This window comes from Ammospiza caudacuta, chromosome 12 (genome assembly GCF_027887145.1).
Source record: "Ammospiza caudacuta isolate bAmmCau1 chromosome 12, bAmmCau1.pri, whole genome shotgun sequence".
Taxonomy (NCBI): Eukaryota; Metazoa; Chordata; class Aves; order Passeriformes; family Passerellidae; genus Ammospiza; species Ammospiza caudacuta.
This window is the reverse complement of record NC_080604.1, coordinates 7,692,797-7,709,177: the sequence shown is the minus strand read 5'-3', so window position 1 is coordinate 7,709,177 and position 16,381 is coordinate 7,692,797. Positions and strand designations below refer to the sequence as shown.

The 16,381-nt window shown below is 49.0% G+C and overlaps 2 protein-coding genes across 6 annotated transcripts in view; one reads left to right on the top strand and one right to left on the bottom strand.

Annotated features, from left to right (window-relative positions):
- Nucleotides 1-275: 275 nt before the first annotated feature.
- TNNC1 (troponin C1, slow skeletal and cardiac type) lies at nt 276-6,553 on the bottom strand. Its single transcript, XM_058812957.1, has 6 exons — nt 6,465-6,553; nt 2,970-3,000; nt 2,525-2,671; nt 1,239-1,353; nt 997-1,133; nt 276-452 (listed from the first exon to the last, which is right to left on the bottom strand). The coding sequence occupies exons 1-6, from the start codon at nt 6,486-6,488 to the stop codon at nt 421-423; spliced, it is 486 nt and encodes a 161-aa protein (XP_058668940.1). The 5' UTR covers nt 6,489-6,553; the 3' UTR covers nt 276-420.
- Nucleotides 6,554-11,382: 4,829 nt separating this feature from the next.
- NISCH (nischarin) overlaps nt 11,383-16,381 on the top strand; it is a 29,493-nt gene continuing 24,494 nt past the window's right edge. For all 5 annotated transcript variants that reach the window (XR_009275271.1, XR_009275270.1, XM_058812823.1 and 2 more), the window contains exon 1: nt 11,383-11,590. Coding sequence is in view for 3 of the 5 variants with exons in the window: in XM_058812823.1 (XP_058668806.1) it covers nt 11,504-11,590 (87 nt within the window). In the remaining 2 variants the exon portion in view is untranslated. The remainder of the gene's footprint in view (nt 11,591-16,381) is intronic.

Sequence of the window (16,381 nt, the reverse complement as noted above, 5' to 3'; positions counted from 1 at the left end):
TGCTGCAGTTAAACCAGCAGGCACCAGTGCCAGCTCCCAAGCCTGCTCACCATGGGAAGGTTAGGAGATGGAACATGGCAGCTCCCCACGAGCACCCATGGCTCTGTTGGATGGACTTTGCTGTTGGGCTGGCAGCACAATACCTCCTTGGAGGCTTGAAGCTCCATCTGTGATGTCACCTTGCCAGAAGTAGTCCCTAGCAGTGGTTTCATTAATCATGAGCACACAACAGGGGTGAAGCTGTCACTGAACCTCCAAGGAATGAGCAGCTGAGGCACTGGGTATTAACAGGTTTTATTTCCCCCTGGCCACCCTTCTCAGCACTCAGTCTTCATGCTGGTAGCCAGGGGACTGAGTCAAGGAGATGAGATGCAGAGCTGGAGGGTTTAGGAGATTCAAGCTGTCCATCTGGCCTCAGATTTATTCAACCCCCTTCATAAACTCCAGGAACTCTGCCAAGGGGAAGACATTGGAGACAAGAGATGTGAGGTGAGACTGAAGTGCCCTCCCAGTTGTCAAGTGTGGTCTTGGCAGCTTTTCCCAGCCCTGTCTCCTGCTCCACCCTCATGATATGTGAGAGGCCAAGGGGGGGATGGCTACTGCTCCTCTGACTGTGGCAAGGACTCCTTGTGACTCCTGCTGGAAATGTCACTGGAGCCCAGCATCCCCCTCAGCTGCCACATGGCCTGGGCATCATTTTGTCAGCACCACATTCAAAGATACAGCCCTTCAGAAATGGTGCTGGTGTTAATGGGGCCAGGAGGGGACTGGTGAAAAGTGGCAGCGCTTCAGTGCAGCAAGGGCGCAGGTAAGGCAGCCCCAGGTCCTTGCTCCCATTTCACAAGTGTAAGAACCCCCCCCATCCCTGTGCCCATGCTCCTGTCAGAGGTATTGCCCAGCACTGCCTGCATGAGCTTGTGCTCATCCAAGACCAAGGGAGCTGCCCAGGGGCATGACCAAGGGCTTGTGACCAAACCACATGCAAGAGAGTCCTACCATCATAGTCAATCCTGCCATCGTTGTTTTTATCCCCATCTTTCATCAGTTCCTCTATGTCATCCTCGGTGATGGTCTCTCCTGTTGCCTGCAGCATGATCTTCAGCTCCTCGAGGTCGATGTAGCCATCAGCGTTTCTGTGCCAGGACAGAAGAGCTCAGGACCAGAGAGAGCTGCTGGGGAGGGGCCCAGGCTGGCTGCACCCTCCCACCACCCCACTTCGCTGTGCTCATGGGTCTTACTTATCAAACATCCTGAAGAGGTCTGAGAGCTCCTCCTCGGTTTTGCCTTTGCTGTCATCTTTCATACACCGCACCATCATCACCAGGAACTCATCGAAGTCCACGGTGCCGCTGCCTGAGGGGAGAATGGACTGTCTGGGGCCAGCTGGCCAGCACTGGGACCCTGACTGAGCCCCACACTTCATGAGCAGCTCCACCAGACTGACCCACCCAGCTTCCCGGCACAGCCACATGAATTCAGAACCCCAAAACCTTAAGTTGTGGTGTTAAACCTGTTATTGTTTAAGTTAAAAATCAAGACTGCCATCAGACAGTGTCTCTACAAGTCAAACTGGAAAAATATACAAGGTCTCATGCCTCAGTCTCTTCTCATACTGGGCTTGAGAAATGCAGGAAAGGGGAGCCCAGCTGGAGCCATCAGCTGGAGCTACAGGGGGTGGATGGGCAATGCCAATGAGGGATCACCTTTCCCTTCAGCAATCAAGGGCCAAAACTCAGGAGAGCAGCCCTGCAGCAAGAGTTAGCTCTCAGGATGCTGGAAAGAGTGACTTAGGCCTTTCTCTGACCTTGTAAGTGAATTTTTACCTTTCACAGTCATTTTGCCTTGGCAAAAGTCCTTCTGGCAGCACCAAAGGATGGAAGTTCCTGCTATGGAGATACCTGTCCATCTCTTTTAGGTATTAATATTGAAAGCTCCAGAAGGTATTCATGCAGTGTGCTTTTGCACTTGCACTACAGTAGTGTTGTTTTCAATTACTCAGATGCTTTCCTTTTTTGCTTGACTTTTAACTGCTTTTTTATTTTCCAGTTGTTTAGTGTGGTATTTCTGCCCAAATGCCCACAGTGGGTTTTATATGTGATCATCAGTACACTGATTGAATCAGTATTGACAGTTAGTTATGTGGGGGTGTGTACACTTGAGCAGTGAGAGAGTTTCCTGATCATATCCTCTAAGTGGCATTTCTGAAATGGCAGTTCCTACATTCAGCCTATATTTGGTTTTTTAAAGGGATCTGTACAATTTCACAGTGCCCCCCAAAATCAGTTCAAGCAGTCTTGATCGCTGTAGGAATAAAAATATCTATAGTTCCTCTTTGCCTGGAAATTCCATAAAGGAGCCATGCTGAGGTCTGGTGGGTGTTTAGTGTCCTTTGAATTCACAGCAGGCTGCACCCCACAGCTGTGACTGTCCCCAGCACAGATCCTGCCAGCACTGCACAGATGGCCCCACACCCCCAGATGTGGGGATGGTTCCTGGGAGAGTGGAAGAAACCCAAACTTCTCACCATCTTCATCCACCTCATCTATCATCTCCTGCAGCTCCTCAGGAGTGGGGTTCTGCCCCAGCATCCTCATCACCTTCCCCAGCTCCTTGGTGCTGATGCAGCCATCCTCTGCCCCCAGCACGAAGATGTCAAAGGCAGCCTTGAACTCTGGAGAGAGAGGGGACAGGAGAGGTGAGGGGGTCCTGCCCTGCAGCTGGAGCCTGCAGGGAGGGGCTCATCCCAGGCACAGCTTCCCCTGACTGTGCACCCAGCACTGCCCAGCCATGGCCTTGTGGGACACCAGAAACTGCCTTGCCAGCAATGCTGGTGGATCAAAATCCCTGGGCCATGCCCTGCCTTGGCCAGTCTGGCCAAAGCATTTTCCAGAGTGTTCTTAGGAGGCAGGCAGGGTTGATGCCTGGGAGCTCCACTTCAGGCTGTGGTGTCAGGTTGAAGGTGCACCTACCATTTTTTTGCTCTTCTGTCAGCTGCTCAACCTGTAAGGAAAACATAGACACCAAGTCAGTTTAATTTTGTCAGCATCACTAATTGCTAAAAGGACATGGTTGTTCAACAGCCTTTGCCAGGGTCAACCAAACCTCACAAGAGGCAACCTCATGGATCAGGGTATGTACAGCCAGAGGCGTTTGACACAGCAAGATTTTGTAGTCTAAGAGGTTCTTCCCTTTAAAAAAATTCACATCTCCTTTGAAGTAAACATAACTTCTCTAGAGTAATAGATGCTAATACATGGCAGAAATAGCCTTTGTGCAAGCAGGGAAAGCCCACTGGGAAAAGAATATGCCTCTGCCAACCATTTGGGGATAATTTCTTATTTCACTGCAGGATGGCTGCACCGCTGAGGGCTGCTCACGTGTGGGCCAACACCACATCAGAGCTGAGATGTGCTCTGGGGAGTTCCCTGGGGAGGGAGAGGTACACAAGACTATACCTGGCAGTTGTTTTTCAGGCCTAGATTCAGGGAACTGCTGCCCTATCCAGAGCTTAACTGCTCTGCTTCCATCTCAGCCAGGGTTCTTACAAAGGTGTCTGGCTCTGAAGGGAGCTGCTATTCCCTTTATTCTGTTTTGGGAATCTGAGGAATGGCCTGTGGAGCCAACAGGCATTAGCTGACGTGGGCTGGCAGACTGTTCCCAAACTCTGCCCTAATTCAATCCCCACAGACCATCACTGGGAGCTTATTAGATAGCAAGAATTAATGAAAATAATCAATGAGGAGAGCAAAGGGGAATCAATCAGCTCTGTGCCATACCTGTTTAAGTGCCTTTCTCTCTTTGGCTTCATTCCAGGTATTGCCTAGCTGAACTTGCTGCCCTCACCACCCTGTCCAACTGCCCCTTTGGAAGCATCCATGAGAACAGGAGCTTTTCCTTCCTATGCTGGTCAACAGCCTCTCTATATCCAGCCAGGTAGGACCCCATGGCTGCCCTGTCTGACCCCACTAAAGTCTCCTTGCTGCCACCCCCATGCAAGTGACCCCCAACACCCATCCCTGCCAGGTTTTGTTTGGGGCAGGACCCCACAACCCAGGTTGTGTCTTTGAGTGAAAACTGATTCTTTTGCTCCAAAGGGCAATGGTTTTGCAAGAGCCAGCTGCTGGTTCTTCCTGCTTGCAGCAAGAGGCAGAGAAGGCACTTTTCCTTAGCAGGACAGAGCCTGTGGGGGCAGGCAGAGCATTTTATCCCACTCCCCATGCTCCAGGAGGTGAGGACTTGGCAGAAAGCACTAAGGATGGTGGCAGGATTTTTCTCCTCTGCTGGAGGAAAGCCAAACCCAGTGTGTTCCTGGTGCTGCTGAAGGCAGGCAGGCAGCTGCTGGCCCTCTGTCGACAGTTTTTGGGCAGAGCAAGGGCAGCCACCACCAGGATGGCCACAGCCAGTCCCGCTCTGTAACACGACACCCCTGGTGCTGTCGCTATTTATAAGCCTGGGGGAGAGAGGTGCTGGAGATAAAGATGAGCTCCCTGATTGTTCCCAGGCTCTGGTATTTATCCTTGCAGCCCTTTATCTGGACACTTGTTCCTGGCACTGTTCTAGGCACCGCTTAACAGAGCCTAAAAATATTTCCAAAATAGTTTTGTGTTTGCACACCCTTATCTAGGCATGAGTGGGTAAGATGAAAATCTATTGGGTTCTCTGGCTGTATGTAGAGGATTTGGCATAAATGTAGTATTAATAGATGCTATCAACATGCAGAAAATATACAACTATTCTATTTTGAAGCCTCCTTGAGTACTGAAGTGATAGATGTGGTGTATATAAATTAAATGCATTGTTGCTATAGAGTGACATTTTTGTCACAATGTCTCTTTAGCTGTTCATAGCTTGCTCTGGACATGGGTGCTGTTGCTGTCTTATTCATCTTTTCTCTCCACATCATTGCAGGAACAGGTTTTTCTGCCTGCAGTGTGGGAAGGCAAGCTCTAAGCTCACAGCACTGCAGCAGCTGTGATAATGCCAGATCTGCTGTATTTTGCTTTTATCAGCTCCTCTCTCCATCCTATGGTTCCGTTTGAAGTCAGACAAAGGAAACTGAAGTTCTTAATTTTTTCCACAAGTAAATGTTTTCTTTTCAGTCTAAATTTTGGGAATTAGATACACAAACTATCTGTCTCAGCTGTGCCTGTCTTGGACTTGTTTTGCCTCTGTAAAGGTGTTGGGAATTAATGCCCAACATAAATGTAGGACTCAAACCCTACATTTACCTAATTAATGGCCATGGGTCCCTATACAATGAGGACCTGTGCCTTGAGTCACAGAGAGCTTATTTAATTAAAATCTTTAATTAGAAAGGCCTGGATTTCCTTTGATTTCACAGGTTCCATTTTTCTCCATTTTGAAGGTCTTGGTTGGGGGACTCAGCCTTTCCTGAACCTTTTCACACTATCAGGATCACTACAGGGGTTCCATTTCCAAGGTTCAAGGCTGACCAAAGGACAGGAGATGTGTGAGCATTGAGGTTTTTTTTCTTCAGCTACCTACCAAGGACTATATTTCTTCCCTCTAAAAACCTTGGCATAACAATAAGACTGGTATGATGCATTTTCTGTGCTCTTGCTTAAAATCAAACTTGATCAGCTGTACATTTAAAGGGGGAAAAGCACCAAAAACCTCTTACTGTAAATCCAGTTATGGATGCAATAGCAATCCACACAATCCAGAATCTATTTTCGTCCTTATTCCACTTGCACATCTCTGTCTGTCTGTCTGCATTACAGAACAATGCAGAGTTCTTATTACAGACCAAATAGTTTGGGTTTACACAGTGAGCACAGCCTGCAGCTGTGGAAGTTAAAATAGCCAAAGGATGCTCCACGTTCCCCGGGGCATAGCTCACATTCTGGATTCTGCACAGAGCGGGAGCAGCAAAGCAGAGCAGGAGGTTTGGAAAGAACTGAGAAAAAAACCAAGGGTTTTTTAAAATCACCCTGAAAAATACTCAGCTAAGGAGTGGGGGAACATAGCAATGGCAGAGTTGTAAAGCACCAGAAAGAAAAGGGTGAGTTTGAACCCATACAAATAATGTTTCTTTCCTGGGAAATCCTCCTCCGCTTTGTCTGGGCTAAAACCAAGAGTCATCTCTTATGCCATGCAGGTTTTGTTGAGATTTATAGTTTCACCTAGGAGCCATCTTCCTGCTTTACAGCGGGGAACCAGGGGGTCATTGTAAGTAATTTAACAGCAGGTTGACAGTTTCACACTTGTAAGAGGAGTGTGAAACTTCCAGAGCCATGAGAGGGAAGGTCAGTGTCCTGGATGAAGATGACCAAAAGTTGCTGCCCTATAATTATTTCTCATTTCCATTTCTCCACTGAATTATTGCCATCGCAGCTTTGGGGAACCTATAACGAAACTCCTTAGATGCATTTCAGACCCAACAAAAATCCTTAGATCCATTTCAGACCCCCTCCCCAGCCCAGCGCCCCAGGGGGAGCACTCACCGCTGCCTTGTAGATGTCATCCATGGCTGGGCAGGGACAGACAGGGTCTGTCGCTGTCACTGTGCCGGCGCTGCCGGGGGCAGGGCTGATATAGGGGCTGGGGCCGGCCCCGGCAGCCCCGCACGCCCGGCCCCCCAGGAATGCCCGGCCCGCGTGCCTGGGGACGGGGACACGGCCAGCCCGGCGTTGGCACGTCCGGGGACAGCCCCAGCCCCAGCCCCAGCCCCGGCCCCCTCGGCGGCAGCTGGAGCTCTCCTCGTGACTTTCTTGTGGGATCAAGGCACCACTTTTCAGCAAGACCCACCGAAATTGCTGATGAATTGAGGCTCTTGGCTGTCTTGGCTGGAGCCGTGCCATGGTGTCACCTCCACCTCCAGAGTGTTCCCCCTGGGGGCTGCCTTAGAAAGATTATACCGTGCCAAATAGGATTGGGTATTGCAGGAAAGGTACGTGTCCCAAAATATCCCGGTCCAGTAGCAAATGTCCCCCGGGGCAGTGGGAACAGGGGGTGTCAGGGCCCCTCGTCCCCTCTGTGTGTCCCCAAATCCATGGGGACCTGCAGCTGGGGCTCTGGGGGAGCAGGGGGTGCATGTGTGTGGGCAGATCGGGAGCATGGGGGGAATGTGCAGCCCCATTGCCATGGAGACACACAAGGAGCTTTGCCCCAGTCTTCTGTTTTCAGCTAGGGCTGCAAAATGTGGGGACCAGCTATCAGAATGGGGGTATCAGCTCTGTTTGATTCAAGGGATAATGGAATCAGGCAGTTTGGGAAATCATGATTCACTTCACCCAGCCAGCTCGCTGACCCGTCCCCACTGCGAATAGCTCAAATCCACACTCCTGGAGTGGCTGTGGATTTACCACAGATTTACCCTGCCACGGTGGAGAGCAAAACACACCAAAGGCCTCCGAGGGATGAGCAGTTTTCTCAGTGCAGTGAGAAGTGGTTTAATCCACAGGAACCAAAGACAAACCTCTCTTTTTAACGATTCAGGACTCCCTCTTGTGTCCAGAGGGGCTACAGATGGCTCTGGCACCACAGGGTGACAAAGTTTCACCTCCAGCTGGCTCATGTCAGAGTTAGTTTGCAAAACTAAAAATGCAATTAATACAACTGTAATACAACAACAACTGTTATTTTTCATCTTTTCTACAAATCCACCTTTAAGAGGAATCGTGCTGCATGGAAAACCTGCAGTCCCCATGGAATGCCAAGCCAAAGCAGCATTAACCAGGTGATGTCAGCACAAAGTGGAGATGCAGGTGAGCACAAAGCCATCCCCACATCACATCCCCCCAGGTTTTGAGTCCTGAAGGATTAACTCACTGCAGAGGCTGATAGGAACTGTGGTCCTGTGGGCACCCAGGCTTCAGCCCAGCCCTGCCTCTGCTCAGCATAGGGGTAGCAGATGGAATAAAAAGGAAAATTGTTACATTTAAGGAATTGATTTTTTGAAGAAGTTAGTCTTCCTAATTTGAATGTATTTAATATTTTGGTTGCCTTTATCACAGGAAAATAAGAAAAAGCACCAGAGGTAAGCAATTATTTTGCTAAAGGGCATTGGAGCCTGCTCTTAGGTGAGGGCACAGGCTGGGATGGGAGACCTGCTGTTCCCCAGAACCAAACCACCACCCAGAACTTCCTGGGCAACCCCAGAGACACCTTCCCAAGGAAATGCTGCCCCGAGGCAAACCCCAGCCTCTGGCTGCTTCTCTGGCCTTGGGATTCACTGCAGAGACAGTGGGGTGGCAGGTGCCAGCTCTGGGCACTACCAGGACAGGGGCTGAGGAATCCTGCCTGGCCCTGTCCCTCCATCCTGGGAAGGGATGGCTCTGAGTCACCCTGAAAACAGCCCCTGGGATGCGTCAGAATGTATTTAGGGTCAATGTAGCACAGGAGGGGTGGCTCAACATTGCCTTTAAAAGGTCTGCTGGAGAGAGCTGGGGTGAAATTCAGGCTAGGATGTGGAGAAGGGTCTCTGTGTGCTTAGGGAGGGGAGATCTGGACCACTGCCACCCTACACTGGCATGGGAAAGCTGCACATCTGAGACTTACAGAGCAGAGCTGAGCCAGAGGAGAGGATGAAATCCCATCTGGCAGCAGGAGGAGGTGATGTTCCTGCCAGGGAAGGAGGCACAGGCGAGTGGCACAATGCCAGCCCCTGCCTCCCTACTGGCTGCCTGGAGACAGAGCTTCCAGCATCTCCTGGCTCTCCCAGGCTGTTTGCTTACAAAAGAACTGGGAATTGGGGTTTGGTAGGGAAACCCAGAGCCTCTGCCATGCACAGCACAGGGAGGGGCTGCTGCAGGTATGGGGTGTTCTGAGGGAACCACCCTGTCCTGCTGCTTCCACCTGAGTCCCATGGCAGAGGGAGGGCTGCCAGCACAGTGCCTTTAATCTGCCATGGCTGTCACTGGGGTCAGGCACAGCCTGTTAGCTCCAGCTGCATCCTCACATGCTGTCCCACTTGTCAGTCCCTCCAAGCTACCAAGACAACTGGGAAGCTTTACTGAGCTTTTCTCCTCCAAAACTTCATTTCAGGTTGTCACTTCCAAGCAGTTGTAACCCACTGCAGAACTAGCAGAGGCATTCTGGAGGTCAATTGTAAGGAAATGAAAGGCAGAAGCCTAACTAAATTGCAATTTTATTTGAGATTAGGGATGTTTGCAGGGCTGCTTTGGCTGTGTCATGGCTCCAAACTGCAGCAAAATGCTCCAGCATCCCCCTTCCCTGCCTTGGGCACCTGGCCCTGAGAGAGAGTCCGGACCCAGCAAAGTTCTTTAATTTACGGCTTCCTAAAGCCTACTCAGAATATTTTAGCTGAAGGAGCCCCCATTTCCCCCTTCTCCAGGCACATTGCTCCTCTCCTCTGTGGGCCAGGATGGGGCTGTCGCACCCTGAGCCACCGCTGTGCCTGCGGGCAGGAGCTGCTTCAGGAGGTGGGGACGGGCCCTGATCAAACCCGACAGCCGTGACAGGACTGCAAATTTTTATTTAATTAAGGAGACAGGACATTCAGAGGAAGCTTAATTAAAGTTGCTCTGCAAACCCACTTATTATCTCATGAAGAGGCTGAGCCAGCAGCAGTTCCTGATGCTGGGGCAGCATTAGAAAATCCCGGTTGGGCTGCCTGTGCTCTCTGTGTTTTGTCCTTGTACACATCATCCTTCGGATACATCCTGACCAAGGGAAAACATTTTTCAGTGAACACCCCCCGTGCCCCCCCCCCCCCCCCCCCAAAAATGGGGTTTTCCAGTTCTGTTTGCAGAGGTGTGTTTATCTGCCACTGCAGTCCTGGTGGCATCTGAGAGACACCAGCACTGCCCCTGCAGCCCCACACATCCAGCCAGGGCATTTGCACTTCTGTTGTAATTCATACTGAGCTAATTGCATCCTCTCTTAGGTAGCATAATGTAGGGCAGACAGATGTTGCTTTCATTTTGCTGGAAGGTACTTTTTAACCAAATCTCCTTGATTTGACAGTCCAAAACCTAATCCTTCTGTGTGTAATGTAGCACAGAGTTTATTTCAAAGCCTTGATGGATGCTTGATGCATCCTTCTGCCAAAACATAATCTTTCTAGATAACCTCTCAATTTTAATACAATCAGATACTTCTAAAGAAACTCATTATATCCTCTCTCCTGCAATTTTCTGTTCCTGGGGTGCACACTGCGCCTGTCAGAAAGGTTGCCATAGCATGACTTTCCCTCAGGGCAACTCAGGTTCAGCTCAGGAAAAAGGCTGAGGAGAGTTTGCTTGCCATCTTTTAGATTCTCCACTTCTGTTACAAATTCCTGGCAAGATCCTTCAGTGTGTACAGGCTTGAAACTCTTCCCATGCTCAGTGGGACAGTGGAAGTAAAGTCCATGCTGTCAGTAAATCACCCCAAACAACACCCCGAGTTCACCCTGGGCTCGTTCCTGAGGGAATCAGCCCAGCTCCTCAGCTCTGTTCTGGGGTGGGCAGCTCAGTCACAGAACCACTGAGGTGGCACCTCAGCCTGGTGTGACAGTGTCCAAGCCTCCCTTGGTGGCCACAGATGTGCAGTACAAGCTGCCAGCAGCTGGGACAGCGTCACAGCCACAGCACTGGGAGGGGGCTCAGCCCTCGGCAGCTCCGCACTGCTGGGATTGCATCCCTCTGGATTGCATTGGATTGGGCTGGGTTGGAGTCACTGGATTGTACTGGATTGCATTGTATTGAATTGGACAGCATCGGATTGGGTTCTATTCCACTGGATTGCATTGGCCTGGATTCTATTCCATTGGCTTCCATTGGATTGGATTCCATTCCATTGGATTGCATTGGGCTGGATTCCATTCCATTGACTTCCATTGGATTGCATTGGACTGGATTCTGTTCCATTGGATTGCATTGGATTGAATTCGATTCCATTGGATTCCACTGGATTGCACTGGATTGCTTTGGACTGGATTGGACTCTGTTGGCCTCCACTGGACTGGATTTGATTCCACTGGATTCCATTGGATTCCGTTAGATTCCACTGCACTCCATTGGATTCTGTTGGACTCCGCTGGTCTCCATTGGACCGGATTGGATTCTGCTGCTTTCCACTGGGTTCCGTTGGACTCCATTGGACTGGATTGGATTCCATTGGACTGGACTGGATTCCGCTGGACTCCATTGGATTCTCTTGGATTCCATTGGATTCCGTTGGACTCCATTGGATCGCACTGCATCGCACTGCGCGACGCCCGCCGGGCACAGCCAGCGCGCATGCGCGTCCGGATAGGCTAGACCCCGCCCCCGTGGGCCATAGCCACGCCCCGACGGCATCACGCCCCGCCCCTGCACCGAGCACCGCCCTCCCTCGCTCAGCCCCCGCCCCCTCGCTCCGGGTCCCGCCCCCTGTGCCCATAAAGGGGCGCGGGCGGAGCGCGCCGCGCCCTGAGGGGGTCGAGCCAAGATGGCGGCGGCGGCAGTGCGGGCCGGGCGGGCAGCGGGTGCGGGTGGCGGCGGCCGCGGGGGAGCCGTGACGGCCTGAGCGGCTGCGCCCCGGCGCTTCTCCCAGCGACATGGAGGCGGCTGCGGGAGGCGAGGACGGCGAGGAGCCCCCGCGGGAGGCCCGAGTCCTGGGCTCTGAGCTGGTGGAGACGTACACGGTGCGGAGCGGGGAGGACGTGCGGGGATGGGGCAGCGGCCCCGCCGCCTCAGCGCTGCCAGGGAGCGGGTGAGGCCGGGCTCGGGGCCGGGCTGCCGCCGGCAGCTGTGCCCGGCCGGAGCTGTGCCCACGCTGGGGATGGAGCGAGGCATTTGGTACAAGTTTCCGAGGGGCTTCGGGGAGAGGAGCCGCGTGGGGAGCCGGGCTCCGCCGGGAGAAGCGGCCCCGAGCTCCGCGTAGCTTCGGTCCTTCGGGAGAGGCGGCGGCTCCGCGGGCAAGTGTCGCGTTCTTGCCCGTATATATCTCTGTGTATGTGCGTATGTTTATGGGAGATGGCTGTCGAGTAAACATAGCTTTCAAAGCTGGACTAAACAAAGCAGAAAATCTTTCCTTTGCATGCAATTATCATTAAAAAACCCCTCTGATCTTATTTCCAGAGGAAATCAGATGATTTAGGATAGACAGTTTTTCTTTTATCCCACAAAAAAAAAAAAACAAAAATGCCAGCAGTGTTTAATTTGGGGAAGGAATGAAGCTTTTGATATATAACTTGTTTTTCATCTGGTCGCATTCTACCAAGAGTTAATTGGTCTGTTTTTCAGGAAGAAGCTCATCCTAAAGCAAACCTCAGTGTAATTGCACATGGAAAATGCCTCGAGCACACCACCCTTTAGTTATATAACTAAAAAATGTTTTCTCCTTCTGCCTTATTTTAGCGTGATTTGAAAGACCTTTTTTCGGTAGAATGCTCACGGATGACAGGCTTCCTGCTGTGAGAAAGAAAAGGGAAAGGGGAGCAATGGTTTAGAAAGACAGTATTTGGAAAGTTGTGTGATGGATACAAGTAATGCTTCATGCTCCTGCCTCTGTAAAGGTATCCAGGGAACACAGAGCAACAGGAGAGTGGTCTCTGAGTTGTTAATAGGACAGAGCTTACACAGCTGGGGCACATGAAGAGCCTAACTCCTTCCCAGGTGATGCCTATTGGAACACGATTGTGGGAATGACTTTCAGGTGGTGAGATGCCAAATTTACAGGCAGAAACGTGTGGAGCATTTGGTGAAGGAGTTGACTGCAAGCTTGAAATGAATTTTTGAGAAGTGCCTGAGCTCATTCTCTTAGTTGTATGGTGTGTGTTCTCAGAAATGGTACCACTGCTGCTGAGGTGTTACTGAGGGTGTGTTAGGATGTGGTTCAGCCCTCAGTCACTGAGAGGCACAGTGAGACCTGTGGCTGGGGACTGGAAACTTCCATGGCAGGTGTGAACCAAGACTCAGCAGTGCTGGTGTTGAAAATTTCAATCAGTATTATGCAATACCAGTGAATGAGAAAATCAGGTGTATTCAGGTGACAAAATGCCAGTGTCATCTGCCCCCTTATCCCTCTGGAAGTTATGGTGCAGGAGCTGAAAGGAGCTCCTTTGCTGCTTCAGCCTGCAGACAAGTGCTGTGGTAGGGCCACCCTTGGGTGACACCATTCATGTTCTGGATTGAGCTGGAGTTCAGGTGTGTAACTCTGCAGGTGGTGTTCATCTGATTGGCTGATAGTTGAGGATAACATTTTAAGCTGCTGCAGCTAAGCCTAAAGAAGTTTATTTTTTCCAGACCAGATTTCTTTCTTTAGTGGTTATGGAAATACCATGCTACTTTAATGCCATTTTTCTTGGGAGCTTTAAAAGTACAGTGTATGAAAGACAGGATTTACCAGTATTTGGTCCTGCTTTGATTCTCTTGCTGCATTTTTGAAGACGTGTTTGCACTAAGCTTGCCTGTGTGTAAACCTCCTGAAGCTGTTAGCAGGACTCCAAGGCTGCTTGTCAGCTTTTGTGACACAGGCCCAAGCCATTAGAAATGTGGGACTAGATCTTTAAATAAAAGCAGAAGTTTTACAAAATTTGTCACAAGCTGAAAAGTTTTTTTTTTTTAAAAAAAGGCATGTGTTTAGTGTTCATAATTAGGTGAGTGGAGCTTAAGGGCATGACAAAGACCTGCACCAGGATAGAGACTTTTAAATGGTGTAAAAGTCAGTCAAATTTGGTCAAGATAAGAGAGGAAATACAGCTGTAGCAACCTGCATCTTCATCCATTACCATGTGCTCAGGTGGCAGTGATCCTGTTTACATCCTTGTTTTTAAAAGATTGTTTTTCTTGTGGCAGATGAGCTTCCTGTTGCACTCTGTGTTTCAGAGCTCACTCTCAATAGAAGGGGGCTGTCATGACATCTGTTTGACAGTTGTGGTATCAGATCCTGTAGAATACATCAGGGAGCCCCACAGTTCTGTGTGATGTTGAAGGTACTTTTAAAAATATGATTCTCCTTGGAGTGTTTGGCATGAAAGGCAAGGTATGGGTAAATCCAGCAGGGAAAATGCTGCCCTGGTTGATGTGTTTGCTGTTGGGTTACTGAGCTGTGAGCATTTCTCCAGGGTTTCTCCTGGGTGTGCTGGTGCAGCTGATGCTGACTGAGGACTGGGTTTGAGTAGAAGGCCTCAGGGCTGTCAGTGCTTCATTTGTTTCCTGCTATGCATTTGTTTGGCCTAAAAATCCCTTCCTGCTTTTCCTGGTTTTTGCAGCTGTTTTTAACATAAATACTAACTTTGATATTTAAGGAAATGCTGTTGCTTCCTTGAATGGCTGTAAACTGCCTACATGATGAGGCAGGAGGAGGAGATGTGGCTGCATCACTGCTCTGGAATTTGGGACCTGCTGGCTGTAGTCACACCTGTGTCCCAGCCTTCCTGTGGAGAGCTCTGTCATTTAAGTGTTGGGTTGTTATTTGGTTTTTTTACAGTACTAAAGCATGTGCAGTGGGATGAGACACAATGTAGAAATGCCAGTTCTCCATGTAAAGCAAGGCAGGCAGGTTTTGTATAGGAAGTGAACAAAAAGCAGTCTGGAGTCACTGTTACTCATTTAATATCTGCTTTAAAATGTTTAGTAGGTCTTTCAGCCCTCAGTATTTAACAAGATGAAGGGATGCTGTTTGGTGATGTGGGCTCTTAACTGCAAAGAACTTGAAATGGCTTGCTAGAAAACAAAAAAAAAATATATATATACATAGCATTGCAAATATGTCAAACACTTTGCAAAGTAGAACATAACCAAAAGAGCTGATTTATAGAAAGATGGACAAAACTTTTAATGCAGAAGGGTTTGGTAGAGACAGGTGGAGGAGGAAATCCTGTGAACATAAAGGGTTTTGTGTTTTAGCTCAATAGAAGTGTGGTTTGTGGTGTAAGGATGGGTGGGGATTTCACATGGTGTATTTATTTATGTCTGCAAGAAAGTGCAGAGTGGGGATGTCATCATCTATCCCTGTATTCCTTTAGCACTTGGTGTGACAGGCAGCCCTTGGAGGACCTTAACTTCAGCTGTCAGCCTTGTTGTATTAGTGCACTCAAAATTTGTTGGTGTTGAACTTAAACTCCTAAAACAGTGACATATCTAAGGGGATTTTTTGCTTCAAAATGATTTATTTCTATATTAAGACAAGTCTAATACACACATCAGCCTATTGCATTTATATATTTATTCTTCAAGATAAGGGCAGCTTGTGGATTGATGTGAAATCAGTTGCTGTCTCTGCATGCTGATGCTGTTTGGGGGGTGAATATGTACTGCCTGCTCTGGCTGCCTTCTAGATGGGAAATGCTACAGCTTTTTAAAGACTTAACCTAAGGAATTGTATCAGTGCGTGCAAACACTCACTTGAACAGTTAATTTCCCCACCAGACTGTCCATTTCACTAAGTGCTGTGTTTCTAGAAGTGGTCAGTGCTTGCCATTTCAGCAAAAGGATATTAAACCTTTATTACAAATTCACTCTGTGTTTTATGCAGGGAGGAGGGGTTTGCTTGCTCACCTAGTGAGTGTCAGTTGGGACATGTGAAGTTACTGAATTTCCAGTGTCTAATCTTAGGTTTCATGCCTTGTGTACTCACTGTGCATTGCTTTTAGATGTGCTGCTTGCTCTGCCATAGTTTAGCACAGTCATCTTTTCAAAACAATTGGTATTTTTATTATGGCTTATAAATGTAGTACTTCTTTACTTCTAAGTTTCATTTCTTGGAGTTTCTCCTTGCTTTCCTCGGCATTGTGAGGTGCTTTTGAACGCTGGTGTTATTTCTGTTCTGGTTTGTCACCAGCACAGTGATTAATCCTGATCTGCTGTTTCCCAACACAACATGACAGGAGAACAGGCACAGGCCCTAATTGAGTCCAGAATTCTGTGTGGGCATTCTTCTGTGTTTTCAGTGCTCATCCCAGCTCTGCTGTGTCACTCACTGCGTGCTCGAGTCAGACATCTTGGTTTGGGGTTTGCTCATGAGCCAGTGTCAGATGCTTACAAAAATAAAACTGGCATCAACTCTAGTTCATCTTCTAAAATACAGGTGGCATTCTATTTAATGCTTGACATTGTGCTGCTCTGTACTTGCAGTAAGTGAAAACTGGTCTTTTATGTAACAGATTGAAGCTGTTACTGATTTTTGTTTTCTCATGTGGGTTTAGCAACTAGATATGTATCATCCTCATAGCAGCTATGAGTCAGCTCTGGGTGATCTGTGGTAGTAAGCAAGTTCTTAACTGTATTAAATGCTTTCAAGATTTGATTACAAGTTGGTGTTTTCCCCAAAGAGTACAGTTGGACTGGATAAGATAGTTTATTTAATTTGTTGTATTCAAGTAGCTGTGGAACTGGTTTTGCAGAGCCTTGTTTGTTTTCAGCTTGTGTTTTAGCTTGTACCTCTAAAATGTCTTTGGGATGGCTTTTTTCTGGCATATTGAAAGGTAGGC

Bases quoted from the DNA above. Each gene is read 5' to 3' on its own strand.
- TNNC1 (XM_058812957.1), bottom strand. From the start codon at position 6,488: ATGGATGACATCTACAAGGCAGCG. The intron at 3,001-6,464 runs GTGAGTGCTCCC...TTTTCCTTACAG, and splicing joins ATGACATCTACAAGGCAGCG to GTTGAGCAGCTGACAGAAGA. The intron at 453-996 runs GTAGGACTCTCT...TCCCCTTGGCAG, and splicing joins TGGCAGGATTGACTATGATG to AGTTCCTGGAGTTTATGAAG.